General features: G+C 47.6%; 8 protein-coding genes across 9 annotated transcripts; 4 read left to right on the forward strand and 4 right to left on the reverse strand.

Moving 5' to 3' along the window:
* The first annotated feature begins 24 nt into the window (after nucleotides 1–24).
* On the forward strand, nucleotides 25–1,636 carry SPPG_00224 (uncharacterized protein). The gene is made up of 7 exons (XM_016748556.1): nucleotides 25–115; nucleotides 199–271; nucleotides 349–590; nucleotides 654–880; nucleotides 945–1,080; nucleotides 1,138–1,345; nucleotides 1,412–1,636. Exons 2-7 carry the CDS (start codon nucleotides 207–209, stop codon nucleotides 1,434–1,436), a joined length of 903 nt encoding a protein of 300 aa, XP_016612535.1. The 5' UTR covers nucleotides 25–115; nucleotides 199–206; the 3' UTR covers nucleotides 1,437–1,636.
* On the reverse strand, nucleotides 1,473–4,703 carry SPPG_00225 (uncharacterized protein). The gene is made up of 15 exons (XM_016748557.1): nucleotides 4,612–4,703; nucleotides 4,430–4,543; nucleotides 4,256–4,369; nucleotides 4,117–4,186; nucleotides 4,016–4,057; nucleotides 3,742–3,929; nucleotides 3,536–3,673; nucleotides 3,385–3,476; nucleotides 3,219–3,327; nucleotides 2,659–3,159; nucleotides 2,485–2,598; nucleotides 2,287–2,424; nucleotides 2,137–2,229; nucleotides 1,866–2,081; nucleotides 1,473–1,780 (listed from the first exon to the last, which is right to left on the reverse strand). Exons 1-15 carry the CDS (start codon nucleotides 4,633–4,635, stop codon nucleotides 1,628–1,630), a joined length of 2,106 nt encoding a protein of 701 aa, XP_016612536.1. The 5' UTR covers nucleotides 4,636–4,703; the 3' UTR covers nucleotides 1,473–1,627.
* A 107-nt stretch (nucleotides 4,704–4,810) lies between these two features.
* On the forward strand, nucleotides 4,811–6,299 carry SPPG_00226 (malate dehydrogenase, NAD-dependent). The gene is made up of 5 exons (XM_016748558.1): nucleotides 4,811–4,928; nucleotides 4,994–5,560; nucleotides 5,632–5,725; nucleotides 5,784–5,944; nucleotides 6,013–6,299. The coding sequence occupies exons 1-5, from the start codon at nucleotides 4,878–4,880 to the stop codon at nucleotides 6,139–6,141; spliced, it is 1,002 nt and encodes a 333-aa protein (XP_016612537.1). The 5' UTR covers nucleotides 4,811–4,877; the 3' UTR covers nucleotides 6,142–6,299.
* On the reverse strand, nucleotides 6,165–7,316 carry SPPG_00227 (uncharacterized protein). The gene is made up of 4 exons (XM_016748559.1): nucleotides 7,127–7,316; nucleotides 6,838–7,059; nucleotides 6,755–6,775; nucleotides 6,165–6,697 (listed from the first exon to the last, which is right to left on the reverse strand). Exons 1-4 carry the CDS (start codon nucleotides 7,302–7,304, stop codon nucleotides 6,252–6,254), a joined length of 867 nt encoding a protein of 288 aa, XP_016612538.1. The 5' UTR covers nucleotides 7,305–7,316; the 3' UTR covers nucleotides 6,165–6,251.
* An 85-nt stretch (nucleotides 7,317–7,401) lies between these two features.
* Nucleotides 7,402–9,568, reverse strand: SPPG_00228 (uncharacterized protein; the record flags this gene model as incomplete). The annotated part of the gene is made up of 10 exons (XM_016748560.1): nucleotides 7,402–7,570; nucleotides 7,633–7,825; nucleotides 7,886–8,024; nucleotides 8,093–8,338; nucleotides 8,390–8,482; nucleotides 8,543–8,607; nucleotides 8,663–8,790; nucleotides 8,858–9,046; nucleotides 9,111–9,168; nucleotides 9,247–9,568. 10 exons carry the CDS (start codon nucleotides 9,566–9,568, stop codon nucleotides 7,402–7,404), a joined length of 1,602 nt encoding a protein of 533 aa, XP_016612539.1.
* Nucleotides 9,569–9,651: 83 nt separating this feature from the next.
* On the forward strand, nucleotides 9,652–11,245 carry SPPG_00229 (CDP-diacylglycerol-serine O-phosphatidyltransferase). Its single transcript, XM_016748561.1, has 7 exons — nucleotides 9,652–10,035; nucleotides 10,113–10,229; nucleotides 10,289–10,387; nucleotides 10,445–10,604; nucleotides 10,662–10,721; nucleotides 10,789–10,830; nucleotides 10,907–11,245. The coding sequence occupies exons 1-7, from the start codon at nucleotides 9,884–9,886 to the stop codon at nucleotides 10,976–10,978; spliced, it is 702 nt and encodes a 233-aa protein (XP_016612540.1). The 5' UTR covers nucleotides 9,652–9,883; the 3' UTR covers nucleotides 10,979–11,245.
* Nucleotides 10,737–12,616, reverse strand: SPPG_00230. 2 transcript variants are annotated; one of them, XM_016748563.1, is made up of 6 exons: nucleotides 12,294–12,616; nucleotides 12,045–12,231; nucleotides 11,861–11,983; nucleotides 11,582–11,795; nucleotides 11,379–11,526; nucleotides 10,737–11,325 (listed from the first exon to the last, which is right to left on the reverse strand). In XM_016748563.1, the coding sequence occupies exons 1-6, from the start codon at nucleotides 12,604–12,606 to the stop codon at nucleotides 10,994–10,996; spliced, it is 1,317 nt and encodes a 438-aa protein (XP_016612542.1). In that variant the 5' UTR covers nucleotides 12,607–12,616; the 3' UTR covers nucleotides 10,737–10,993. The 2 variants fall into 2 exon arrangements, with proteins under 2 accessions (XP_016612542.1, XP_016612541.1); XM_016748562.1 differs by having other exon boundaries at nucleotides 12,045–12,236.
* A 79-nt stretch (nucleotides 12,617–12,695) lies between these two features.
* SPPG_00231 (uncharacterized protein) lies at nucleotides 12,696–16,571 on the forward strand. Its single transcript, XM_016748564.1, has 17 exons — nucleotides 12,696–13,465; nucleotides 13,528–13,598; nucleotides 13,667–13,726; nucleotides 13,787–13,948; nucleotides 14,006–14,188; nucleotides 14,250–14,339; nucleotides 14,408–14,547; nucleotides 14,617–14,818; nucleotides 14,875–14,934; nucleotides 15,000–15,087; nucleotides 15,162–15,274; nucleotides 15,336–15,465; nucleotides 15,527–15,638; nucleotides 15,705–15,859; nucleotides 15,928–16,016; nucleotides 16,075–16,284; nucleotides 16,355–16,571. Exons 1-17 carry the CDS (start codon nucleotides 12,768–12,770, stop codon nucleotides 16,468–16,470), a joined length of 2,679 nt encoding a protein of 892 aa, XP_016612543.1. The 5' UTR covers nucleotides 12,696–12,767; the 3' UTR covers nucleotides 16,471–16,571.
* Nucleotides 16,572–18,703: the final 2,132 nt, after the last annotated feature.

The raw sequence follows: 18,703 nt of genomic DNA on the forward strand, positions 1-18,703 counted from the left end.
CGGATGCAAGTGCTGAGCCACACATGTACACGTCGCGCACTTAACCAAACGCCCGCCGCACATCAACCTTGCAAGTCATCACCGTCCAATACCTTTGACGTAACTCCTCGTGCTGGTAAGGTCACTTGGTCCACCTCCTGTCCACGTCAGTTTTCCTGAACGCCGTTACCTTATGCTCACTGCTGTGTTCGTCCCAAGTTGCCATCATGTTGATCGACCTCCAGCCTTCAAACAGGATCTTAGAAGAGGCATTGAGGGAACGCTTCAATGGGTATGTGACTATGACCTCGGCAACTATCTTGTTCCCATATTCGTTTCGTTAACCAATCATATACCGGTACTCTATAGCGAGGCAGAAAAACTCCAGCTGAAAGTAGCAGACTTCGATGGCGTGAAATATAGACTGTCGACTCCAGAAAGCAAAACCGTGCTGAATATCAGCATGGCTATGCGGTGCTTTGGCGAACTTCAACGCTATGGCGCGGACGCGGTCCTTCGCAGGGAATATGGTGATATGCTCGAGTCTACTCCGGAGAGCGGCTTTGATGTTACAGTGCGAGTGGACTTGCAAAATTTACCTCAGGATAAAGGTATAGAGTACTTTTACTATGTATTGTGCGCTGTATATTGACCCTGCCCTGTCTCTTATCCAGAAAGCTTGGTTCGGAAGCTCTCTCTCTTGAAGCGGAACGCGCTTGCCGCGCCTTTCGAAATAGCATTCAATGCACAACTCGAAGGCAGAGACTCCGAATTGATGACCATTCATTATCGAGATGAAGAAGCTTATTATATAAAAGCGCAGCATGATCGAGTTACTGTGATTTTCTCCACCATCTTCAAGGAAGAGACCGACCGCATATTTGGGAAAGTGTTCTTGCAGGTACGAGAACATTCAAGGCTGTTACATTGGTCTGTATACTCAAAGATGTCCTTCTGCTATTCAGGAGTTTGTGGACGCCCGTCGCTCTCCGGCGACACAGAACGCACCACAGGTACTGTACAGCCCACGCGAACCGCCAATGGAGTTACGTGGAGTACCAGGTGTTCAAGAGTCGGACTGGGTTGGTTATGTGACATTCGGTAAGATATCCAATATAAAATAGCGGAAACAAGCTACTGAATGTACTCTCGCTGTAGTTTTATTCCCTCGTCACTTTACTGGACCGGCTGCGGAGGGATGTATCTCTCGTATAGAACTCTTCCGCGATTATTTGCATTACCACATCAAGGCTTCAAAGGCATACATGCACTCGCGAATGAGGACAAGAGTAGACTCATTTTTGAAAGTCCTCAATCGAGCGAAACCTGAACAACCAGATAGCCAGAAGGAAAAGAAAACTGCCAGGTGAATAGAAATGCGCACAGTCTGGAGTCTCGAAAATGTATTGACATTCACAAACTGTTATTACAGCGGCAAAACATTTAAACGTTCCTGAAGTGTCAGAACCACCTTGCTGCACAATAGCAGCCTTTGGGTTATAAAGTTTCTACTCCTTAAATTCCGCAGACCTCCCTGTTTATATAAGCACAATTATATTCCTCTTTGGAACAAACCCTGCACATTTCTTCCTCCAAAATATGTAACAAAATCAAATTTGACAGCAGGTATCTAAACAAAACAACGTGCTCATCGAACCTCCCCTTCCTCCTCGCTGTCATCCAGTCGTCCACCGTCCCGATGTGAATCATGATATTCAGAACGACTCTGGCGCTTGCGCTCATTACGTTCCTCACCGTCTTCCAAGTCGGAGCCATCATCTCCAGACCGTATGTCACCCCTCTATAATAATCAATTGAGTCAAAAACGACAATCGCCTGCATCAAGAGTTCAATGCCAACACCAACGGAATCTTGTCCACACCAACCTTTCGCTTGTGTCGAGACCTTTCTTCCTCAGCTCCGCTCGATAGAGAACGATGTCGCCGATGCCTCTTTCTCTCTCTGTCCCTGTCCCGCTCTTTCTCATGCTTGGACGATCTCTTCTTTCTTCGATCAGATTCCTCGCGAAGAGACCCTTCTTCATCATCGTCTTCCAGGTCAGACTTGCTGTTATTGGCTCGGCTTTTTCTCTCAGCTTTCTCCTGGATGAGAGTGTTAGCCTGCAACTATCTCCAAGACATTATCGTATCCTCACACCTTAAGTCGTGCAAGATATTTGTTGAAAACTTCTACACGTTGCGACTCGTCCAACGTATTATATTCGCTGGTGCTTTTGACGAACGGCTCCACCTTTGAAGAGAGGGTCCGTCAAGGTTTATCTCATGAATGAGAGACGAATTAGCGTACCTTGTTCCAACTTGAATCTATCGTGATGGATGGATCTAGCTTCTTGAGCACGTATTTGAAAGCATCCATCTTTTTGCGGATTTTTTTCTCTGAACGTCGCTTGTCTTCCTTTTCCTGCATCAGAGCCCTATCTATTTGCTGCCAGGACGTGAAACATTAGCATTCTTTTTGTTTTCTGAGCACGGGCACCCTGGTTACCTCATCAAAAATCAGACGAAGAGTAGTCGCCGAAACAGATCCTAATTGGGCCCCTTCCACGTATGAAGAAAACTCGTGGAAGGATGTGTCCGGACGAACAGTGATATCTAGTGCCTAGGAACGTGTCAAGAGCCGCTGCGGGAGTGCAATGCTAGAATACACGTGGAAGAGTACCTTGAGAAGGTCCTCCACAGCACGTCTGTGTGGGCGAAATTCATCAATGAGTTCCATTATAACGTCACCAAACAATTCCACTGGAGTTGATCCATGCTGATGAAGTAATGCATTGAATCGCTCATCATTGCAGATCACTGGATAGACATCTAACCACTTGGTTCTTGCATGCATCAAGCCTTTCTCCCGCATTTCACCAAGCAGCGCACGGAACCGGTCCCGCTTCAGCCGTTCTTGACGCCGCAACATGCGATGCTCCGCGTCCATTTTTTGCTGAAATTTCGCGACAAGATCGTTCATATGCGCCTCAAAGGTGAGTAGGAAGTCGGTGGGTTCCATAGACTGCAATTTTCGATCCGCACGATACTCTGGTTGCGCTTTATACAGATCCTGAACCTGCACCCATGTGGTCTCAAGTGTGATGGCACTTTCGAGTGTGAGTCGCTGAAGGATCCGCTCAAACTTCGCCACATTTTCTTTTCTCGTCTCGCGAAGGACTTCCTATTGAGACATGTCAAAAAGGCTACGCTTCGCAGCATCAACGGTTTCTGTACACCAACCTTCTCATTTGCCTTCATATCCTCTATGTACTCTGCAAAGATGGCCTCTCTATCATGCTCATCCACAGATTGGAACTCTGTATGATTTGCAAAGATGTCTAGCACTTTCCTGAACTAAAGATCAGATCCTGTGTAAGTCAATCTAGGTAGATCTGCCATTACTGACCTGTATCGAGTCCTGGGATTGATATCTGAGCATTCAGCGAATAGTTCACGTAGCATTTGGCGATCTTGTGCGTATTTCATCTTCCTCTTGTGCTAAAGAAGGTCGACATCTTAACTGAAGCCCATCGACAGCAGAGTATATCCAGCCAAACCTCGTTCTCTTGACGCTTGTCTTCAACATATTTTTCAAACGCTGATCGTCGTTCGGCTAGTGTCTTTAGTGCCCGATATATGGGATGACCAATGATAACACGCATAGTTTCGTCCCACGTCCATTCTGGTGTAACTCCCTGAAAGAAGGTGCAAGGCAAAGTTCAAACATCGAGCATTGGCGATACTGATGCGACAACGTCTTCACCTTGTCTGACAATAGCCGTCTGAAGGCTGCCTCCGCTTCCTCTTTGGTGTTAAATTCAATGGTCTTTGGCTCGGAAGGCCTTTCGCTGTCACGTCTGGTTACGGGTGTGGTATTGGCACTCGACGCAACCGCCGTTTCCGGACCCTGACCGTGCGTCGCCGCGTGATGAGCACTATCGTCCAGCAAAGCTAAAATGCGGAAGATCGATCAGACTACGACTAAACATGCTCTAAAAAGACATTAACTCGTACGACAACGGTTCTATCATGCTCACCCTTCAGATCCGCGGGCATTTCCCAAGTTGTAATCTTCGACACTGTCAACAGTCATTAGCCAAGAGCAGTTCGAGATAGGTAAAATGGCAAACGTACAAACCCGTATTATAGTAATATTTTTTACCGTTTTCCGCAGTGTATTCCTTCCATGATGTTTTGGCCAGTGCTTTCTGATATAATCAAATCGAGGATATGGAGATCAGCATAGAAACTCGGCGCACGAGGTTTGCCGGTCTAACCTCAAGAGGTGTTTTCAGCTCTTCCGGTTTCTCCCAACTACTCTGCTTTGTGGCAGTATTAAAGTAGTATACTTTGCCATCACTGGTATTATGCGTGGTCCAACTTGTTGAAGGCTACGCACAAGGAATGCTTTAAATGGATGCAAAGGGACGTAGATGACCTTCAGGGGTTACCTGGCCGGAAGCTCCACCAGCGACAACTCCTGTGGCCATAGTTGAAGGTAAAGGTAATCCTGTCCACTGACCACCTGGTGGAGGTCCTGGGAGTGCCGGTGGGAGGGCTGCGGACTAGAGAGAGCATGAATGTGTCAGATAGATCAGGGTCGACTTCTCCAACACTATGCGAAGATACATACTCCGGCAGGTAAATGCCACGACATGCTGGTGGGATCACAAAGGACAATGGAATGGATACGCTAAATACCTCTACTTTTTGGCTGGCTCCCAGAATATAGTCGCTTGTGAAGGAGACTTGTCCCAACATTTCATTTGTCCCAAATTGGTAGCATTGGAGGCACAGCTGGTTGCTATGTATTCCATCGCGAATGATTCCGATGGAAGGGCAACTCTTTCGCTTTCACCCATCCCAATCCATCTGCCACTCGTTCCTCATATTACCATTATGCTCGCCTCTCGTATGTTCGCGCGTGGATTTGCTAGCTCCTCTTTCCAGGTAAGTGTTGCCTGTAGGATTGTGGCATTCTAGTTCATCACCAACGGGCGTCCATTTCTCTACAGCGGGGCGCAAAGGTTGCTGTCCTTGGGGCTGCTGGCGGTATCGGTCAGCCTCTTTCTCTTCTCTTGAAGCTTAACCCCCACGTAGACCGTTTGGCCCTGTATGATATTGTTAACACTCCTGGTGTCGCTGCTGATATCTCCCACATCAACACCAACTCTGTTGTAACGGGACATAAGGGACCGGAGCAGTTGGGAGATGCTCTGAAGGACTCGCAGGTCATTGTCATTCCCGCCGGAGTGCCTCGCAAGCCAGGGATGACCCGTGATGATCTGTTCAACACCAACGCCGGAATTGTTAAGACTCTTGCTGAGGCCGCTGCTAAATATGCCCCTAAGGCGCACTTGCTCATCATTGCCAACCCTGTCAACTCCACTGTGCCCATTGTTGCCGAAGTCTTCAAAAAGGCTGGCGTCTTTGATCCTAGCCGTCTCTTTGGAGTGACCACATTGGATGTTGTTCGCGCGTCTACTTTCGTTGGTCAGGTCAAGAACAGCAACCCCGAGGAGGTTAAGGTCCACGTTATCGGTGGCCACTCTGGTGTCACTATTATGCCTCTGCTTAGCCAGGTGGGTTCTTGGATCATAAATTATTTAGCATGCTTTAAGGCGCATCCTAATTTTGATGGTTTTTCAATCAGACTGGCATTAAATTCTCTCAAGACGAGATTGAGAAGTTGACACACCGCATCCAGTTCGGGGGTGATGAGGTAGTCAAGGCTAAGGATGGCACTGGTAAGCGGAAATGTGACAAAACCTTTACACACCCTTGTTGCTCACGTATTGAATGCAGGGTCCGCCACGCTCTCAATGGCTCAAGCGGGAGCACGATTCACCGACTCTCTCCTCCGTGCCCTTGCCGGTGAGAAGGGCATTGTGGAGCCAACCTATGTGAAGAGCCATGTCGCAGAGAAGGATGGTGTCGAATATTTCTCAACAAATGTTGAGCTGGGGGTATGTCTTGAATTGCCCAGTGATTAGTTGACAGCACCCGTACTCATCGAGTCGTTTGTCTGTGATAGCCCAACGGAGTCAAAAAGATTCATGACATCGGCCCTGTCTCTGACTACGAGAAGAAGCTCTACGAAGCTGCCATTCCTGAGCTGAAGAAGAACATCGCGAAGGGTGTGCAATTTGTGAACAAGGCTTAGACCTGCTGGTCATTAATTTAGAATCTGAATAAAATTGCATCTGTTTTTTCCTTGCTACAAAGGTACATGGAGGGTTACTTATAATTTATCTGTATGCCAGTTATCACCGCTTATTCATCATCCTCACTGTGACTATCTCGTCGTCGTTTCACGGAGGGTAGCCCATCACTGGACGCCTTCCGCTTTTGAGAACTTCCGGTGTCGGTCTTGAGGAGGAACACATACGTTCTACTGCCTTTACTATGGATCTCCTCATTAGCTGCAGCCGATAGCCCTTCCGTGAAACCAATTGTTCTTCGATGAGTATAACCCTCGTACAGTCGAGCATCGAACTCGAACGAACGCGAACAGATTAAAATTCCGGTTCGCTTGGCTTGCTCCTTGACATCCCATAGATCATAAGGATCTCCTTGCTTGAGAGTTACATGTATTTCTCCGTCAATCGGATCACTGTTCAAGGAACGCGACATGAGCTTCCCACTTGCGCTGGAAAGAAAATTGAAGATCAAGAGCTGATTTGCCCGAATATTGCGGTCTTTGTCCTTAATGCCCGCTCCTGAGATGGTGTGGGCAGATTAAGATAGTATCCAATATGTGGATTTCATAAACCTACCTGTGTGCGGAAAATTGAAGACTAAAGTGGTAGTAAAATATTAAAACTGCTGCATGCAAATAGCAATCGGACCAGACACGCACCTATCTTACTGAAGCGCTTTCCCCTGATCGCCTTGCACGAATTCAGATCCGTTGCATCCACCTCGAATAGAACGGTTCCACCCAACTCCCGTATTGCCGTTATATGTTCTATCGCATCAGAATACTTTGTAGATAGAATCTGTTCTGAGTCATATGCAGTGGCCACCAACTCGCATGCCCCATGTAGGCTTTCAGCGATCGCATGAGCAAAGCTAAAGTTTCCTATGTTGGACCTAATGCCGGTTTGTTCAAGGTACGTGCTCAGTCTACACGAAACTCGACAGCGCACCTTCGCCCACTAGGAGAATAGAATCGTCTTCCAGGTATGGTATAGTACTAGGCGCTCGCTTCCTTCCTGTCGTTGCTTTTGAAGCGTCTCCTATGGCTTTTGGCTGTAGTGGCTTTTTACTCTTCTGTTGGACTATTTGATGTCGCTGTAAGGCGGCCCTAAGTTTTTTACTTTTCATTGTGGGAGTCGGCCTGCACAACGAAACCAAAAGATAGGCCAAGCTGAAAGCCTAGAATGTCACAAATGGCACAGTCATGTAAAGTATGCTATGTTATTTATTCGTGCAGCATTTTGCGTCGACTATCATTGCCCAAGCCTTTAGTCCAAAAACGGAGCACTGGCAGATCAGACTCCACGGCTCGTATACTACGAAGGAACTCTTGAAGCCGAGTATGGTTTTCAGCTCCTCCAGATTTTACAAATTTGTAGAATAGCTTTGCTTTGCTTCAGATCCAGGAATCAGTCACTCGGCGAAAATCAGAGGTTCGTTCTTTTCGCGCACTCACTTTAGCCAGCTTTCTCTCAAAAACGTCAAATGAAGCTTTAGGGCATCCTCAGAAAGATGTAACTTCAATATCTTCCGTAGCTCGCGCACCAACGTACAACGGCCTCCTTCATCATCACCGCCTTCAGGAAATACTATATTGTAAGGCAAGGTCATATGAGGCCCTTCAATCGGCATCAGTGGATCATGAATATCTAGCGAGCATGCAACCCATCAGTACAGTATCCAATTAATGAATACGAGCGATTGCATACCTAGAAGAACAATGTGACTAAGGTCAGATTCCAATGGTATTAACGATCCTGGCGCCATCCCAAGCAGATTACAGTGAAAAGGTTCCACGTATTCCATGCTATACTCCATCATGGAGCAACAAAAAGATGGGATAAATTGCTAAGAAGATTGTCGCGAATGAGCTTCGTATGCATGCAAACTTCAGTTTGAGGAGAGGGCAAAAGTACCTTAAAGTAACGGAGCAGAGAAGCAACAAGATCTTTGCTTTGGCTCTTTACAATTATTTGGTCTCCCACGACGACGTGGAAAAGTAGACGAGTACAATTGTCCACCCCGAACCAAGTTTCCAATTGAGAATATTGGTCTACATATTTGCTGGGTTGCGTGTTCGGGTTCGTACTGCCAGTGAGTGTTTCATTAGCGTTTGTAGAATTATTATCCGGATCACAAAGATCCTCCGTGAAGGTTCCAGTCTGAGAAGTTTATAAGAACGTAGCTACGGTACGGATGATCGAAAAGGTTACCATGATTCGACCCTCGGCATGTAATTCGTGTACTCTGCGTGCGAAGGCCTGTAAACTCCAGGAGAATACGCTGTGCAACCTAAAAGAAAGGTCCTGCAAGGAACCTGATCGTGTTGACATTGTGACTTCCTAACTGAAGCACGATCTACGGACCGGCAAATCGACCAGCTCCGATAGTGACCGGAGCGCCTGATTACCTCGTCTACGCAGGAAGTGTTCTGATCAAGTTGTCAGTTCCAAGAGCGTAAGATTTTGTCGACAGCTCCACCCCACCTGGAGAGGAAACACCGAAGGAGTGCTGGCGATGTAAGAAGCCTTCAGTGCCTTCTAAAGCTGCCCTCTCCGCTGCAAAAAGCGCTTCCGCCTTCGTTTGCAATTCTCCCGATAACGAGCGGAACTTGCTATATGCCATTACGTGTAATTAAAGGTGGGCTTCGCAATACGCCAATACTCGTCACGGCACACTACCTGACGAGGAAAGGCCAAGACGCCACTAGAAAGTGGCGGTCTTTGCTGATGAAGAGAAACGTATACCATCTCTGAAAGCCACGTGCTTGAGTATCTCGCACTTTGAACATGTAGCTTAGCGCACATCCAGTTGTGTCATCCCCGAAGAGGATAGGGCCTTCGCGACCTGGACAAAACTCGCAACTCAAACTTTTTTGCTAAATGTGAGCTTCACGTAGCGTTTCAAAATTAAGGCACTGTCAACAACCGTTACCTTTGCACGCAGGCCTGGCGGACGCTAGAATACAGCTCAGGATAGTAAGGAAACCTTCCTGTTGGCCGAAACAGGCCAAGTTGCAGTTCTTATTGGCACGAGCGCGACCATCAATGCGGATTCTTATCGGTCTCACCGGAAACATGCGCGACGTCTTCATCCGCGTCGGTATCCCACGACACATATCCCTGGTTGGTTCCTGTGAGGATAGCTTGTGTTTCGCCGTTCACAACTTGTATGGGCGGGAAGCCTATCGAGCACCCAGAACAAACCGTCACCGAAGATTCCGCGTCCACAGGTGATGTTAAAGGAGGTCTTTCATCGATAGCTTGTTTGCCTGCTTCTTGACCTCGGACAGTGTGTGTGCAGCATACTAAAGCTGGCCCATGCACTTCACAGAACACTGCAAGAGCTACGCAATTAGAAAATTCTACTTTCGAGACATTCTGCGGCAGCATCATGTCCACGCAGGACACGGCCACCTGCAGAGCACGGAGCCTTTGGTGCCCCCAGATCGTTGTGACAAAAGGTTCAAGATTGCCAAGATAGATCGATGACAGATTGCAAGTAAGGCTTGTGATCGTGGTTTGCGGCCACGTGTTTGTGAAGCACGTGATTGTAATTCAATCACGCAGCCTGACGTCGGTGTTTCCAATCCTCCACGATCCGTTCCTCCCCATATCATTCTCATCTTACACGAAACACGGGCAGCATTGACCCACATCCGAACACATTCGACTTACAGCATATATGAAGCTTGTGCCTTAGTTACAATGTCGTCCCGCAAAAGTGCAACCGTTAAGGCCGCCAAAGCTGCCAAGGTCTCCGACAGTGGAAGCGCAATACCCGATGGTCCAAAGGCAAGACATTTCAGTATGATTCGCGAGTTTGTGCTAGCAGACTTGGTCACCCTATGCAACTCAGCGTAAGCCCTCGTTGCATGAAACGTTAATCACATCCGCTTCTGGTCCTGTTCATAACAAGATTCCTTCTTTTAAAAAGTTCTGGTTCGACGTCCATTTTTGCTTCTCTCAAATACGTTACAACCCAGAATGTTTGGTTCCTGTACGCAGCCATCCTACTCTTGCCTGCAGCCCTTCTTTTTGATATATTAGACGGGTATGTGAACATGTGTTAGATTTGGATGTAAGCCCTTCTCGTACTTATCGTCGGTACAGGCGTGTGGCTCGGTGGTCGCGCTCCTCTTCGCCGATGGGTCGTGAGCTAGACTCTCTCGCCGATGTGATCAGCTTTGGTGTTGCTCCAGCTGTACTTGGGTAAGAAGTACTAGTGCAAGACGAACGAAACTCTTATCTTATCGGTGCATTCAATAGATTTGCCATCGGCTTACAGGGCCTTTTTGATGTTGTTGTGCTCCTGTACTTTGTCAACTGCGGTGTCTCTCGTCTAGCGCGCTACAACGTCACTGCGGAGACAAATATGGACCATAGTGGCAAAGTGACGTTTTTCGAAGGCACACCGATTCCCACCACCGTACGTTTTCTCCATGCACGACCGCGCAAATGTTGGCACTCACTCACCTACGAACAGGTTTTCATTGCCCTCGGCATTCTTTACCTCCTCAATACAGGACAGTTTGGAGATGGACAGGTAACTCTTTAGAATGCCTTGTGCATCACCATGAATGATAGTGATATATTTTCAATTGTGCTTTTAGCTTCCCGGGGGCAAGTTCGTCGTTGGAGGATGGACTTTTCACGTAAGTACATATGCTACTTATGCGCCGTATATTATTCCTAAAATGCATAATGCGATGGATATTCCAATATCTACAGCCCTTTGCCTTGGTTTACGCGTTGAGCGGCACTTTACAAATCAGCAAAACTTTGCGAATTCCCAAGCCTTAGTGCCTGATGATGTCCTCACCGTACCTCCAGCAAGTCCCCATCCTCCAGGCCCAGTTCCTCCAATCTCATTGAAGAATCCAATACTTCTCCATCCAACATTAAACGACGTGTGCCGTGACTGATATTACGCAATTTTTGATAGGCAGCTATCAGCGCTTCCACCGTTGCCCCCTTCTTGGCCTTGATCTTGGTAATCTCTGTAGCGTCTTGCATTTTTAATAGTATCAATTCGTTACAAGGATTGCCTTCCATCTCCACGTCGCCCACATTTTGGTCCTCGTGAACAGGCTTTTGCTCTGAGTCTTGAGCTCGCCTTAGTGCTTCGTATTCGTTTCTGATGTACGCTTCTATATTCATTCGTGAGCAGGACGCTGGCATTGGTGGCGTCATGCAAACGCACCTATTATTGGCTTCCCGTGCATCTTGACGGACGCGGGGGTCCCTCGCGGAAATAGAGGCGTACCTTGGTACACGAATATCATTTCCCGCATGTCACTCACGTTCCATTTGGTACATGTGACGCGCATCATAACTTCAAATGACTGGGACTGAGTATGCTTTAGGGATTGCTGCACCAATACCAATATTACAGTTTCAACATACCATGAGCAATTTATACGCTAATGGCTTCGGACAACCATCTCGAACTGGCCACGGCTTGTACTTGACTTTTACGGTTATTACTTGATCACCTCCCTCTGGTGATACACCGGTGTCTAGCGTTTGAAGGACTGGGTCCAGTATAGTAGTCGAAATCTGGGGTTCCTCCGGTAAATACGTAGGTTGAAGCTGTTCGCTAATCTTCTCCAACATCTGACTATATTGATATGCCTTCAGTATCGAACCAATGACAATTTATCTGCAGATATGTAGGCCTCGTACCTCATTGTATTTAGGACATTGGAATCTTGATGGGGTAATTGAGGTGGCGGAGTAAGAGATGGCTCTCGATCGCTAGCTGTCGTAATTTCGTCGACAGCTGTCTGTTTCTCGCTCACGCATATACTGAGCGTCCATTTTAGCATATATGCAAACCTTTTTCAATCTTATTGAACAAGCAGCCCACCTTGACAAGTTACTCTCTACAATGGGCGACGTTACATCCACCTGTATTTGCTTCTTCTGATGTTTTGAAGACATGTCAACTCTGCTGCCTAGGGAACGATTACGTCGTTGGGGAATGCCGCGCCAAAGTGCTTCGGGATCATCGTCAGTGGGGGTGGGAGAGCGGGATGCTTGGCGGGTCGCTTTGGCTATCCTGAAGCAATTTGGTTGCATGATCAACAGATGGTGCGAAAAAGTCTCAGAAACTCACTGGCCATTTTTGTTTCTATCGAGCCCAAGGTGGTTTCCCCGTCCATATCAAAGAAACTAGTAAAGTCCTTCTCACTACTGCTCCGTGATGGCACAGATCGTTTTGGACCGGTTGGGGGTCGTCGAGCTGCGGGCTGCAACCGCTGCTTGGTCTGGCAATGACTCGTGTCATCGTCACTATCGGATATTACCGTTTCGGTGAAATTCTCCAGAGGAACGGACGAAGTACACTTTCTTCGTTTGCGGTCGTGCATTCCTTGGGGGAGGCCACTCGAAGAGATCACAGTTTTTCTGCAAGTTTGTCCCAAGCTCATGTAGATCGGCTTGCTCTAGCGTCCGACATTCGCGTTTTAATGATCTAGTCACATGATTCGCAACTGAGGCTTGCAACCGAAGCCTTTACTTTGGGGTGATCTCAACCTTCGCGATAAATTTAGATAGACCTGGATGCCACCACCGAGAATATCGGCCGCACATGGAGCCACAGAACAGACATGACGCAAAGGCCATCCTGAAAAAAGATTTAGCTAGCCTCCACAGCGATATCCAGTCGGCCACAAGCGTGAGCACTGTTAAGCGGGCTTTGGCAGAACCTTTGGCACTGTTTTTCGATGCCCCAGAAGCTGTAGACTTTCTGACTAATGGGGTTGGCACCTCACTGACCACCGTGTTGGCTGCATCAAAATACTTCAGCAACATACCTATAGAAGCAGTGGATCTATACCGAGACATCTTTTTCCGTACCTGTATTGCTCAGCACTTTGAGTTCCTGCTAAGAAATGTTGCCGTGAGCTGGCTTCCTTGTTTTTCGGAACAGGAGATAAAAACCCTATTTGAAAGCTACTTCATTCCTGAGGCGCTGGACTCCTCAGAGGGCACACATCATGTGCCCCCACCATCTTTAGATCTACTGGGTACCCTCCGCTTCCTCTCTGACGCCGCAGCTTGGACAGAGCACACGCACGTGGTAAAAGTCGCTGTAGACCTTTTGCAAAAGCTGTTAACAGCTTGTCGTGTCGAGGAGTTTTATGTTGCGGAGATGACATTGCAGACTGGTGGCATGGAAGCTGCTCGCATCGAGCGATGGCAGCAATATGTAGCCATTATCACGTTTCTGCCAGATAAACTCGCCAATATCTTTGGCGTTCGTCCACCAGAATTTTTTCGCACAGCGTATGATATAAGTACATCTCGTTTGAATCTCAAGGTCTGGCACTAAGACCCTTTATCATTAGATCTTTCATTCGCTTGATCGCGGCTCAGATCGGTTCGGCCGTGAGCTCCATAGCTTCAAGGGAACCAGTTGGTATGTCAACTCGCGCACTGTCTTACTCTATAGCGTTGCCGTGTGAATGGTCCAACCCAAAAGAACAGATGTGCCCGCCATATACCTCACCGAACTGATCGAGAAATTGGTGCGGTTAGGATACGCAGGTTGACAACCTATTGTCAGGATTCAGAAACTTTCACCATGCTGATCAATCAAATCTATAGAACACCTAATGGAATCTTGGATGCCTTCCGTTAAAGAGAGCGTCTGTCAACCTGACGTAGCCCTTCTGTGGAATGCGATATTCCAGAAACTGGGACGTTCCGAATCCGAGCACATGCTGTTGCAGCTGCTGGAGCGCTTGCGAAAACTTTTATCTATCGGGGGTAAGCTCCAGTTATACGCTGTCGTTGAAGAGGAGACTCACACTCTACCACAATTAGTCGATCTGACGACACACCGAGAAGCAAGCAAGTACATGCTCACATGGATAGGAAGCCAAACGATGGAGCGAAATCCGCACATCCGGGACTTGCTCAGTAGGAAGTTCCTTTATGACTCGGTCTTGCACGTGGATATTTTACGAATCTTGGTTCGATGCATGGCCGAGTTTCCCAGATCATCTGGTATGTCGACGTGGTCTCATCATGCCCTATTTCAGCGGTCCTGACTGCAATCCATACAAAGCTCTGTCGGTGGCCTCCAATATTCGAAGGCTCGTCGAAACTTGGACGGATAAGAGTTTTCTCAGATATGCGTCTTACGAACAACATGCGCGTGAGTTCCGATGTTGATGTTATCATGATTATAGAGTAATACATCTGAAAGGCGCGGATTCTTGTTAGATGTGACATACTTAATTCTACTGTCTCTCAGTTATCTCACCCCAGAAGATGCCAGTGGGGCAGATTTGCTCGGCATTTTTCTAACTGGGATGACAGCATATTTAGATAACAGCGATCCTCACATCCGTAAACGAGGAATGGTTTGTATCATCATTTTGGTCGTTTGTTGGTTCATGTGAAGATTGACGGCCCTCTGCCGCATGGCGTAGGTCACTGCAGAGTGCTTATCAAAGATTCTCAACTCGAGCGCGTTGGACTTTGGCCTAGAAGCTGACGAAGAGGTGACATTTTTGAGAAGCCTGGCGGATCCAACTACACGCGATGGACCCATGGGAGGGATGAGTACGTCAAGCGCTGAGGTGTTCGACGTCGATTTGGAGCTGCCAGAAAAAATCAGCGATGCAGATCATGGTGAGGAACGCAATCGCTCAACTGAACACCTCAGCATACATCTTACCGCTCTGTAGATGAAGACGATCCGGATGAAGTTGTCTTGCCTTCTCACAATCAGGAAGGCGATGAGTCCTGTGAGTCCTACTTTCCCACACCAAATAGTGGAAACCTGCCTGTCTGATGTTCATCGTCATGCCAGCTCCCGATTCCGACGACGATTTGCCCGCATACGATCTGCGAGAACCAGATGTGAGGGATGCGGATGCCAAGATATTGAAGCCGCCCATGTATGTTGTGACAGACCATGAGCCTACTGTATTCCTCTGGTCGAGCTGATTGTATGCTTACCATGGCTTCATAGGTACATTCGGGAGTGCCTCGACGGGCTAAGGGCCGAAGATGATCCCGAACAGCTGAATATCTGTTTGGCACGGGCGAGCGAACTTATTGAGCGCGCTCCCCAGGATGACCTTGGTATGGTCGTTCTCCACCCTCGCCTATTGTAAGCCAAATTCACCGACCTCTTATATTGCAGATCATATCGCATATGACCTTGGGTCAAGGCTCATCCATCTGCATAATAACTTTGATCTAACTGATTTCGACAAGAACCGGATGCGTGCGCTTGTGTCCTTGTTGGTTCGAATGCCTCACAAAATCTCTAGGTTTGTGACTTGCTGATATGTGGTGCCAAGGTCGATCATTGATTCAATGCTCTCCTTGAAGGTACTTGATTGACCAGGTGTACGAGCGCCAGATCAGCATCCAGCAGCGACTGGACATCCTAACCTGTTTAGCGTTGGGCGCAACAACATTGAGCGGGTTGCAGAGTATCGGGGTAAGGTTTTTATCCCGTAGTTCAGGGAACTTTTGTTGGAGGTTCATCCTCACTTTGCTGTTTCAGGCTGGCGAGAAATCGGCTCAAGCGCCTTCCCAGGACATGCAGGTTTCAGCCTCTCGGGGCAGGCCAAGACCCAAACCCGTCAGTCGCTCGAACATGTTTGGACCGGTCGCGACATCCTTCTTGTTTCCATTGTTGACCAAAGTACACGAGATGATGTGGGTGTTGAGTTCAATTTGGCTCCGGTGTATTCGTTTGTCGGGAGCATTGACATATACTCTGACAGTGAGCGACCGAATGCTAGTGGCGGGCCCTTTGGAACCCTTCTGTTGACTAAAATCATCATCACCGCTGGCGTCTTCGTCTATTGTGCTCGTATGTGACTTCACAGACTTACGGAGAGTGTGTGATGCTAATGCTGAGGTACATGCAGAAAACACGGTAGACAACCGCCGACTGACACGAGACTACTTTAATTGCCTATGGGCTCTCCGATACCTTCCCCTCAACGATACCACAGGGCTCTTGAATGCGATCTTGGTTGGGTTCAATGTTATCCTGGAGGCGCTGCCTCAGTCAATCCTTTTGGACGAATTTGGAGGGCCTACTAATGAACTAGGGCAGCTTAGAGAGTGGGTTTCAGGTGAGTTAGACAGGCTGACGGCACTAATCGCGGCAAGAGTTTTTTAAATCTTGCTATTCTGTGCGTGCAGATGTGCTTGTGACGGATTCAAGGAGGGAGAATTTACAATTGGCAGCCTCGATTTTGTCCTCTAGTCGGAATTTATTCGATAGCCAGCGGGAGCTGTTTTGGGGTGATGCGCTATAAAATAGACGCGAACTGGGTGCGTTGTGTGTATGTACCTATCATTGAAGGAAACTTGTTTGCATGGCACTATGGTAGATAAAGAATAAAGTTGCTGTTACCCATGTTGATGTGCAATAATTTTCTCACAAGCGGCACTATCCTGGAACCATCTATCAGTGATGCCTATGTGCAGTAAAGCGCTCATGAAGAGTATGGGACAGGGCCGGCCATCCACAGTGAGATCATCTTGTGAGTACTAAAGCTACAGGCGATTTATCCACCACCGTATTTAATTTAGGAGAGGTTTGGCGGGTATCCTTTGTGGCGAGCATGCTTGACATATCATAATTGTGGAGGGATACTATCAATAACCCCTGGTTAATCACAGTAATATGGTCCCAGTAAGAAGAAGTCCAAATTCAAGCGGTCCAAGTTCATAGCCATTGTTCGAACTTGCTGAATTTTTCAAGACATACATGAGTCCACAATCTCCACAATGCCCCAATGAAGATGCATTTCAAAGGAGCGACATTAGCCAGATGATATCTTGCAGCTTCAGATGGACAAGATGCCAATTCGTGTTGACATCACAGCTTTTTCACGGTGAAGCCAATCAGATACCCAACGAAACAGCACTTTGCAGTTTTATTACGAGCAGTCCAATAGCTATTCAATATCTGCTTCACCAAGGATGGTTCATCTCCTGGATTGGATTTCAGCGGCATTGTGATCCATGCAGTAGATGCCCTACACGTACGTCGCTCTGTTGCTACTTGTTTCACGGCATATGCTTCTTTGGACAAGAGACTTTTATTCTGGGCATGCATTTGCAGTTGGAGCCAAAGTAAAGTGTCTCCCATAGCTTGAAACTAAATTCAGCAGAGTGACGCGTACCGTGGATCAAAAGCTTTGACACTGCAGATAGGTCTGCCGCAACGACCAGAACTTCACGTGCTTGCTCCACTGCAACGATTTGCATTGCCAACGACAGCAGCTATTGAATGGTCTAGTATAGCTACCGACTCACCGTTTGCAATTTAGCAAATCGAATCTTTTTGCATAATGTTCACCAATGTTCCTTTCCTCTAGGTGTCAAACAAATCGCGCAAGAACATGCTCTAAACATTTTCTTTTCATGGAACAAATGAAAAGTTATCGGTGCTGATTGAAGTCTAGCCAATAAGCGCAATGTGAGTGCTGATTCAGCTAGATCAGCACTTTGTAGATCCATTGTGACTAGCCCAATGTCCATTTCACCAAGGACTGAGTCTGGGCAGCGCAAATCCTGGAGTGGATTTCAGCATTGTGACTCAAACCCGACGACGAGGATGTCGCTTGAATAGACCGTCTATCAAATATGGGACGACAAGCTGCTCGATCGGAACAAGGGGATCAAGGCAGCGGGCGAAGGATTCGACTGTGCTTTGTCAAAACAATATTCATTTAACTATTGCGCTCCAGGGATGTTCCACTTGGCTATTCCGATAACAAGCTACGCGCATATGAACTCGGACAGCCTAATGATGCGTCCCATAGGTGCGTATACGACGGCCTGCCAGAAGTGACTGAGATGTTTGAAGTGATGCTCAATTGCCGGATGTTTGCATGATTGGGAAAACGCCATGTTGTTCACGGAACTATAGAAAAATGGCTTAAATAAACGCTGAACTCAAGCCATCAACCAAGAAGGAGTAGGGCTTTCTTTTATTAATCCTCGCATTGTCCAGCATGGTCAAATGATTATATATATTTGCCTTGCAACGTTCAGTGCGCTTGTTACGGCGTTTGTCAGTCGGTCGCCAAGTGCTACAAGCAAGGACCTCAATGACGGGAGATGGACAGTGAAAAGTGGACCCCACCGCCACAGAGGTTTCGAGAGAGTTTCGGCGGGGGAAGATGATGAGTAGCAGAGACTGCATGCATTCAATGCATTTAATTTGCTGTCTGTGCAAACGATATTTGTTCTTCATCTCGTTGGGGAGGACCGTGGGAAAATCAAGATAAACAAATGACTCGCTTCACGCGTTTACATAATCTGAACTTACGCGCCATGCGAGGGGAACGAACGCACGCCAGGAGGTCTGCCAGGAGGTGGAAACGACGACGATGATTGGGCATCGATGAGGTGACGTACGCAGGATACGGAATCTTCCGCCGAGAATTCCCGAATTACAAAAAAAAAGCGCAGTCCCCCAGGGTTATAAAAAGGCACCCTCTCCCGCATCCGCCCACGCTCTCTTCACTCGCCTTCGGA

This window comes from Spizellomyces punctatus (genome assembly GCF_000182565.1).
Source record: "Spizellomyces punctatus DAOM BR117 chromosome Unknown supercont1.1, whole genome shotgun sequence".
In the NCBI taxonomy this organism is placed as follows: domain Eukaryota; kingdom Fungi; phylum Chytridiomycota; class Chytridiomycetes; order Spizellomycetales; family Spizellomycetaceae; genus Spizellomyces; species Spizellomyces punctatus.

What these genes read in the sequence shown, in the direction of transcription:
- SPPG_00224 (XM_016748556.1), top strand. Translation starts at nt 207, where the DNA reads ATGTTGATCGACCTCCAGCCTTCAAACAGGATCTTAGAAGAGGCATTG. An exon ending in GGTTGGTTATGTGACATTCG is followed by an intron (nt 1,081 to 1,137) that starts GTAAGATATCCA and finishes CTCTCGCTGTAG; the next exon opens with TTTTATTCCCTCGTCACTTT. An exon ending in AAGGAAAAGAAAACTGCCAG is followed by an intron (nt 1,346 to 1,411) that starts GTGAATAGAAAT and finishes CTGTTATTACAG; the next exon opens with CGGCAAAACATTTAAACGTT.
- SPPG_00225 (XM_016748557.1), bottom strand. Translation starts at nt 4,635, where the DNA reads ATGTCGTGGCATTTACCTGCCGGA. An exon ending in AAAATATTACTATAATACGG is followed by an intron (nt 4,058 to 4,116) that starts GTTTGTACGTTT and finishes GACTGTTGACAG; the next exon opens with TGTCGAAGATTACAACTTGG. An exon ending in ACAAGCGTCAAGAGAACGAG is followed by an intron (nt 3,477 to 3,535) that starts GTTTGGCTGGAT and finishes GACCTTCTTTAG; the next exon opens with CACAAGAGGAAGATGAAATA.
- SPPG_00226 (XM_016748558.1), top strand. Translation starts at nt 4,878, where the DNA reads ATGCTCGCCTCTCGTATGTTCGCGCGTGGATTTGCTAGCTCCTCTTTC. An exon ending in TTGCTAGCTCCTCTTTCCAG is followed by an intron (nt 4,929 to 4,993) that starts GTAAGTGTTGCC and finishes ATTTCTCTACAG; the next exon opens with CGGGGCGCAAAGGTTGCTGT. An exon ending in CAACAAATGTTGAGCTGGGG is followed by an intron (nt 5,945 to 6,012) that starts GTATGTCTTGAA and finishes TGTCTGTGATAG; the next exon opens with CCCAACGGAGTCAAAAAGAT.
- SPPG_00227 (XM_016748559.1), bottom strand. Translation starts at nt 7,304, where the DNA reads ATGAAAAGTAAAAAACTTAGGGCCGCCTTACAGCGACATCAAATAGTC. An exon ending in AAAGCGCTTCAGTAAGATAG is followed by an intron (nt 6,776 to 6,837) that starts GTGCGTGTCTGG and finishes CTACCACTTTAG; the next exon opens with TCTTCAATTTTCCGCACACA. An exon ending in CTTCAATTTTCCGCACACAG is followed by an intron (nt 6,698 to 6,754) that starts GTAGGTTTATGA and finishes ACACCATCTCAG; the next exon opens with GAGCGGGCATTAAGGACAAA.
- SPPG_00229 (XM_016748561.1), top strand. Translation starts at nt 9,884, where the DNA reads ATGTCGTCCCGCAAAAGTGCAACCGTTAAGGCCGCCAAAGCTGCCAAG. An exon ending in GTTGCTCCAGCTGTACTTGG is followed by an intron (nt 10,388 to 10,444) that starts GTAAGAAGTACT and finishes TGCATTCAATAG; the next exon opens with ATTTGCCATCGGCTTACAGG. An exon ending in TTGGAGGATGGACTTTTCAC is followed by an intron (nt 10,831 to 10,906) that starts GTAAGTACATAT and finishes CAATATCTACAG; the next exon opens with CCCTTTGCCTTGGTTTACGC.
- SPPG_00230 (XM_016748563.1), bottom strand. Translation starts at nt 12,606, where the DNA reads ATGAGCTTGGGACAAACTTGCAGAAAAACTGTGATCTCTTCGAGTGGC. An exon ending in AATGTCCTAAATACAATGAG is followed by an intron (nt 11,796 to 11,860) that starts GTACGAGGCCTA and finishes ATATCAATATAG; the next exon opens with TCAGATGTTGGAGAAGATTA. An exon ending in GCACGGGAAGCCAATAATAG is followed by an intron (nt 11,326 to 11,378) that starts GTGCGTTTGCAT and finishes GAATGAATATAG; the next exon opens with AAGCGTACATCAGAAACGAA.
- SPPG_00231 (XM_016748564.1), top strand. Translation starts at nt 12,768, where the DNA reads ATGGAGCCACAGAACAGACATGACGCAAAGGCCATCCTGAAAAAAGAT. An exon ending in GGTGCGGTTAGGATACGCAG is followed by an intron (nt 13,727 to 13,786) that starts GTTGACAACCTA and finishes TCAAATCTATAG; the next exon opens with AACACCTAATGGAATCTTGG. An exon ending in CGAGTTTCCCAGATCATCTG is followed by an intron (nt 14,189 to 14,249) that starts GTATGTCGACGT and finishes ATCCATACAAAG; the next exon opens with CTCTGTCGGTGGCCTCCAAT.